General features: G+C 55.5%; 1 protein-coding gene and 1 long non-coding RNA gene across 6 annotated transcripts in view; one reads left to right on the top strand and one right to left on the bottom strand.

Moving 5' to 3' along the window:
* Nucleotides 1–61: 61 nt before the first annotated feature.
* LOC139592536 (uncharacterized) lies at nt 62–1,088 on the bottom strand. The gene is made up of 2 exons (XR_011680039.1): nt 990–1,088; nt 62–776 (listed from the first exon to the last, which is right to left on the bottom strand). It is a non-coding gene; the product is annotated as an uncharacterized lncRNA (long non-coding RNA).
* A 24-nt stretch (nt 1,089–1,112) lies between these two features.
* The window catches only part of PCDH7 (protocadherin 7), a 266,737-nt gene continuing 260,825 nt past the window's right edge, over nt 1,113–7,024 (top strand). For 2 of the 5 annotated variants that reach the window (XM_071432574.1, XM_071432573.1), the window contains exon 1: nt 1,364–6,223. In XM_071432574.1, coding sequence (XP_071288675.1) covers nt 3,053–6,223 — 3,171 coding nt within the window. In that variant the 5' untranslated portion in view covers nt 1,364–3,052. Of the gene's footprint in view, nt 1,245–1,359; nt 6,224–7,024 lie in introns of those variants that run through there. The other 3 variants (XM_071432572.1, XM_071432575.1, XM_071432576.1) reach the window with 3 other exon arrangements.

Below are 7,024 nucleotides of genomic sequence, written 5' to 3'. Positions count from 1 at the left end.
CCTCAACATATCCGGCCGCTTTTCGCTTAAATATATCATCGCGATGAAAGAGACATTTCGCTACATTGGTCTGCATGCGTTTTTATTCAAAAGAGCCATATGTACCGAGGAATGCACACACAAACACATACAGAACGCGCACGTACAGAACTTGCTTTCCCACATGTGTTCACAGAGGGAGAAGGAGCAGCTGGATTCCTGCCTTCCCCTGGCTGCGCGCACGCACACAGGCGCACACACATGTACCCGCACACACACACATGTACCCGCGCACACACATGTACCCGCACACACACATGTACACGCACACACACATGTACCCGCACACACCCGCACACACACACCCGCACACGCTCATTCTCTCCCCTCTGGCTGCCCCGAGCTCGGCTGCCCCCGGAGTCTCCCTGTTTTCCCTCCGGGCTCCAAGCAGAGAGGACAAGTAAGGAACCAGGCATCCCCAAGGGTAGGGCGGGAGCACACAAAAGCCATACGAGATTAAATGGCTCAAAGTCAAAAGGAGACGCGAACTAGAGACGTCAGAATAAGCAAAGTTGAGCCGGAGAGCTTTACCATTAAAGTTTATTTCCCACTTACCCAGGTAGGTGACGCTACATTTTAGCAATCATCGAAGCAGCAAGTCTGTGTTCGGAAATAAATCTGATACTTCTTACATGTGTTTCTTCCACTAACCCTCTCGCTCCCTTCCTGATAATATTCTCCGAGGGTTTTTTTGTTGTTGTTGTTTTTTTTTTTCTCCTAGGATACCCACAAACATGCTGAAAAGACACATTCAAAACACGGTAATAGGAAGAACACAATCACAAAGACCGAGAGGCTGAAACAGCACTGGGAAACAGGACGAAAGTCTGAGATCTAAGGCAGTCCCCCTTCCTCCCTGGAGTTTTATGCAGTTACAGTGACTGCAGCTATTTCACAAAAGCACCGACACAACAGGGGAAGGTGGGAATCTGCAAAACGAGTTTCCTTACCAGCTTGATTCCGCAAAATGCAGAATAGAAGCAAAGAAAGGCGAACAAACATTTGCTTTAAAAATCGTTGCTCGATTCACAGTCTATAGCGGACGTGGGGAGGGAAAGGGTAGGAGAAAATCACTACAGATCACGGGTTTGAGAAAGCCACAGAAGCAACACTCGGGCGTGAAATGAGGATCGGTTTTGAGGACTGAACTGGTGTTTTGTGATGAGCAGCTATCCCACTTGCAGCACTAGCAGCAGAGACAGAGGGTAAGACTGAGCTTTCTGGAGTGCAGCGCTTGACTCGTCCTCCCTCCTCCTCCTCCCTCCCTCCCTCCCGCCCTCCCTCTCTCTCTCTCGCTCTCTCTCTCTCTCTCTCTGCTCTCCCTCTTTCTCTCTCTCCCTCTCTTTCTGTGTGTGTGTAGCGCAGGCGGTTCTGCTGCTGCAGCGTCAGGGAAGAGCTACCGAGAGAGGCTTCAGCAGCTCCCTCCACTTTGGGCAAACTTGCTGGTTTACCGCTTCTTCTTCTTTTTTTTTTTTTTTTTCTCTTCTTTTTTTTTTTTTTTTTTTTTTTTCCTTACGAGTGGGAAGCTTCTCAATTGCCATTCAACATTTTAATGCACAAGCCGCTCTGCCGTGAAAGCGTCTGATCCACACTTCTCTGAAAGGCACAGGAGGGAATACACAATTGCAGATTTCACCCACTGTGGCGGTGCAGATCACAGGAAACAATTGACTGATACAATTTTATTTGCAAATAGAACTCTGTATTTTTTTTTTAATCGCGTCGCGGCTCTTTTCCCCTCCCCTTTGCCATTCCGCTTTATATGGATGTAATTCAGAATCTGTGTTAATTCACATGGGGGATCCAGTTACATCTTGTTCCGCTCCGGGTATAATTACGAGAGACCAATAATCGCCTTTGGACACATAGTTTTGTTGCTAACCTTTGAACTGAAAGGATCAAGTTCAGATCTGGTTACCTGCATTGGGACGGGAAGGAAGAGGAGAGAGAGAGAGAGAGAGAGAGCGAGAGAGAGAGAGACTGCAATCTCATTTGTGAATCGCTCTCAGTGCTGCAGATCCAGATTGCTTTAACACATGCAGTGCAAATGCAGGTAAGGCACACACACAAACTGCGGATGCAAAAACAAACTTGGGACTGTTGTGTGTCTATGTTCTTATCTCCAGCCTTGCAAATTCTGGGCAAACGGCTTCTGCAGTTTCTGTATCGTTGCTTTGTGACTAATGACCTTGCGCAGAGTTGTTAAAAAAAATCCGCTCCGGAGAAAGAGCTGAACATTTTAAGCGATCTCTGAAGATGGATTTGGGTGCTTTTCTGCCAGCCAAAGGGGATATTCTGTGGACTGCACTGTAATACTCGGGGTTCTCCTATCAGCTGTGCAGCTACCGACATTATTGGGATTTTTTTTTTTACTTTTTTTTTTTTTTTTTTTTTTTTTTAAGAGCTGCCCATTGCTAAGAGGATTTGGAGTTTTCCCGGACCCAAGCCCTTTGAATAAAGCAAATCACAATTTTTTTTTCCCCTGTGTGTGCAGAGAGGGGGAAGAATAAAGCTATTGCCTTGGTCGTAAACGGCTGAGAGGGGGAGAGAGAGAGAGAGAAAGAGAGAGAGAGAGAGAAAAGAGAGAGTGTGTGAATTGTAGTTAACTCTAGTGTTGAAGACGACGACCTGGGGGGCTTCGAATCGTACAGTACTGCTCCTGCTTTTATTGCAAACCTTGCAAAGTGATTACAGTAAAATCAGAGAGGAGGAGGAGAAGGGGGAGGAGGAGGAAAATCCCATCCTATCTACTGAGATGAATCTTTAAAAAGCAAAATCCACTGTCCCGTGAACTGTAAGTATATCGGAACTGGAAGGCAGGGAGAGCAGCAGAGGAGCCAGCGGCAGGGTTTTGACCACCAATTGCACCAGTCATGAGACAATAAGTTTCCAGAAATAGAAGGATTTTATAATTGATCACCTGGACTCTCAGCCGTACTGTTGGCTTATCAGGGGAGTTTATTGGGGGGCAGGTGGGAGTGAGAGGAGGGCGGGGGGTTTCGGTACGAGGAAGATGAGGAAGATGCGGACCCTCCTTCGCTTTGTGCATTGCTGCTGCTGCTGCTTCTTGCTCCTCCTGCCTCCGCCGCTCTGGGTCAGCCTCGCAGCGGCTAAGCAGCTCCTGAAGTACCGGCTGGCCGAGGAGGGACCCGCCGACATCCGCATCGGCAACGTGGCTTCCGACCTGGGCATCGTGACGGGCTCCGGAGAGGTGACATTCAGCCTGGAGTCGGGCTCCGACTATCTCAAGATCGATAACATGACCGGGGAGCTGAGCACCACAGAGCGGCGCATCGACCGCGAAAAGCTGCCGCAGTGCCAGATGATCTTCGACGAGAACGAGTGCTTCTTGGACTTCGAGGTGTCGGTCATCGGCCCCTCGCAGAGCTGGGTGGACCTCTTCGAAGGCCGGGTCATCATCCTGGACATCAACGACAACACCCCCACCTTCCCTTCCCCCGTCCTCACGCTCACCGTGGAGGAGAACCGGCCCGTGGGGACCCTCTACCTGCTCCCCACCGCCACCGACAGGGACTTCGGCCGCAACGGCATCGAGCGCTACGAGCTGCTGCAGGAGCCCGGCGGGGACGGCGGCCGGCGCGGCGGCGGGGGCGGCTCGGCCGCGGCGGCCCCCGAGAGCGCCCCCTTCCCCGGCGGCAGCAAGCGGCGGCAGGAGGCGGAGGCGGCGGCCCGCAGCAGCGTCTTCGAGCTGCAGGTGGCCGACACCCTGGACGGGGAGAAGCAGCCTCAGCTGATCGTCAAGGGGGCGCTGGACCGGGAGCAGCGGGACTCCTACGAGCTCAGCCTCCGCGTGCGGGACGGCGGCGACCCGGCACGGTCCTCGCAGGCCATCCTGAGGGTGCTGATCACCGACGTGAACGACAACAGCCCCCGCTTCGAGAAGAGCGTCTATGAGGCGGACCTGGCGGAGAACAGCAGCCCTGGGACCCCGATCCTGCAGCTGCGAGCCACCGACCTGGACGTGGGGGTGAACGGGCAGATCGAGTACGTCTTCGGGGCGGCCACCGAGTCCGTCAGGCGCCTACTGCGGCTGGATGAGACCACGGGCTGGCTCAGCGTCTTGCACCGCATCGACCGGGAGGAGGTGAACCAGCTTCGCTTCACTGTCATGGCCCGAGACCGGGGCCAGCCCCCCAAGACAGACAAGGCCACTGTCGTGCTGAACATCCGGGATGAAAATGACAACGTGCCCACCATCGACATCCGGAAAATTGGGCGCATCCCGCTCCGGGACGGGGTGGCAAGCGTGGCCGAGGATGTGCTGGTGGACACCCCCATTGCCTTGGTGCAGGTGTCAGACAGAGACCAAGGTGAAAATGGTGTGGTGACCTGCACCGTGGTGGGCGATGTGCCCTTCCAGCTCAAACCGGCCAGTGAGGGTGAAGGGGAGCCACAGAATAAGCGCAAGTATTTCCTCCACACCTCGGCCCCTCTGGATTATGAAGCCGTCCGTGACTACAACGTGGTGATTGTGGCTGTGGACTCAGGCAGCCCCAGCTTGTCCAGCAACAACTCCTTGCTGGTGCGTGTTGGGGACACTAATGACAACCCTCCCATGTTCAGCCAGGCTGTGCTGGAGGTCTCCTTCCCAGAGAACAACTTGCCTGGTGAGAGGGTGGCCACAGTGGTTGCCACAGATGCGGATAGTGGCAAGAATGCTGAGATCACCTATTCCTTGGAGGCCTCACCCCTCTCCTCAGAGGCACCGGGCAGCATCTTCAGTATTGACCCTGACTCTGGGGATGTGTCGGTGCAGGCAGTGCTGGACCGTGAGCAACGGGACACCTATGAATTTCAGGTGACAGCCCGGGACAAGGGGGTGCCATCACTGCAGGGCTCCACCACAGTGGTGGTGCGAGTGTCAGACCGCAATGACAATGAGCCACGCTTCATGCAGGATGTGTTCACCTTCTATGTGAAAGAAAACCTGCAGCCCAACAGCCCCGTGGGCATGGTGACTGTCATGGACTTTGACAAGGGCCGCAATGCCGAGCTCAGCCTCTCTATTCAGCCTGGAGATCATGAACAGGCAGCTGGCATCTTCTCCATCGAGAATGACACTGGAACGATTTTCTCCACTGTCTCTTTTGACCGTGAGCAGCAGACCAGCTACACCTTTAAGGTGAAGGCAGTGGATGGGGGAGAGCCACCAAGGTCTGCCACAGCCACCGTGTCTCTCTTTGTGATGGATGAGAACGACAATGCACCCACTGTCACCTTCCCCAGCAACAGCTCCTACACTGTGCTGCCACCCTCCAGCAACATGCGCACCGTGGTGGCCACAGTGGTCGCCACTGATGCTGACACAGGTCTCAACGCTGACCTCAACTACAGCATTGTTGGGGGCAACCCCTTCAAACTCTTTGAAATAGACCCGGCCAGTGGTGTGGTGTCACTGGTGGGCAAGTTGGCCCCCAAGCACTATGGCCTGCACCGCCTGGTTGTGCAGGTGAATGACAGTGGGCAGCCCCCCCAGTCCACCACTGCCCTGCTCCATGTCTTTGTCAACGAGAGCCTGTCCAATGCCACTGTGGTGGAGAGCCAGGTGGCTCGCAGCCTTCACACCCCACTGGCCCAGGACATTGCTGGTGATCCCAGCTATGAGCTGAGCAAGCAGAGGCTTAGCATAGTCATTGGCGTGGTGGCTGGCATCATGACCGTCATCCTTCTTATCCTTGTGGTGGTCATGGCCCGCTACTGTCGATCCAAGGGCAAGCATGGCTACGAGGCCGGCAAGAAGGACCATGAGGATTTCTTCACCCCCCAGCAGCACGACAAGGCCAAGAAGCCCAAGAAGGACAAGAAAGGCAAGAAGGGCAAGCAGCCCCTCTACAGCAGCATTGTTACTGTCGAGGCTTCCAAGCCCAATGGGCAGCGCTACGACAGCGTGAACGAGAAGCTCTCAGACAGCCCTGGCATGGGCCGATATCGCTCGGTCAATGGTGGCCCAGGCAGCCCTGACCTGGCCAGGCACTACAAGTCGAGCTCACCGCTGCCCACGGTCCAGCTGCACCCACAGTCCCCCACTGCTGGCAAAAAGCACCAGGCCGTGCAGGACCTGCCCCCAGCAAACACCTTCGTGGGCGCTGGCGACAACATCTCCATCGGCTCGGACCATTGCTCCGAGTACAGCTGCCAGGCCAGCAGCAAGTACAGCAAGCAGGTAAGAGCGCTGCACCCCGCGGGCCCCAGCACGCAGACACACGCACACAGAGCGGGCGAGGGAGCCGGGATGCGCGTTCCCCCCGCCTCCCGCCCTGGCACAGGCACACACTCCGTCCAGCTTCAGTGACCCGTTCAGTCTGGTGCCCCCGCCCTCCTCGCTCCAGGCAGGCAGTCAGGGGCACAGACCAACACACAGCACGAAGGAAGGACAGTCAGACATCTTTATTGCTATTACTATAATTTTTATCATTGCCTCCGCTTATCAGATCCGGCAGCCGACCAGCCCGTCCGTGCAGCCGGCGCTGTCCCGCCGCAGGCGCAGCGGCAGCCGGCCGCGGGGGCCGGGCTCTGTCGCCAGTCCCGACAGCGAACTGTAAGGCAGCCTGAGATGCCTTTATCAGCCAAGAGCCCGGAGGCCAAACCCGGCGGTTTGGGGGGGTCGAGGGGAGATCAGGACCCCCCACCAGGCGGAGCCGCCATCCCCCTCCCGTTCCCCGGCCCCGCCTCCCTCAGCCCGTCCCGGCGCTGCCCCCACCGAGATGCTTTCCCAGCCTTAGGGATGTGTCAGCTCCGGCTGAGGAGGAAAGTTTCGCCTCGGCAGCCAGTTGTTTCGGGGAAAGGGGGGGTGCTGCCTGCCTGCCGCTTCCTAAAGCTGTGGGTGAGAGTGGATTTGCAGCCGCAGCGCTGAAGCGTTTATGGCTGTAATTACCGGGTCTTTCATTAGGACCAAAAGGTTTAAATAATCTACACAGCCTATGTGCGCTCTAATTTACACCACAGAGATTTGCACTCATTGCAG

Source organism: Agelaius tricolor, unplaced genomic scaffold (genome assembly GCF_023055355.1).
Source record: "Agelaius tricolor isolate 1412-34295 unplaced genomic scaffold, bAgeTri1.0.p SCAF_8, whole genome shotgun sequence".
In the NCBI taxonomy this organism is placed as follows: domain Eukaryota; kingdom Metazoa; phylum Chordata; class Aves; order Passeriformes; family Icteridae; genus Agelaius; species Agelaius tricolor.
This window is presented reverse-complemented; position numbering and strand designations above follow the sequence as displayed.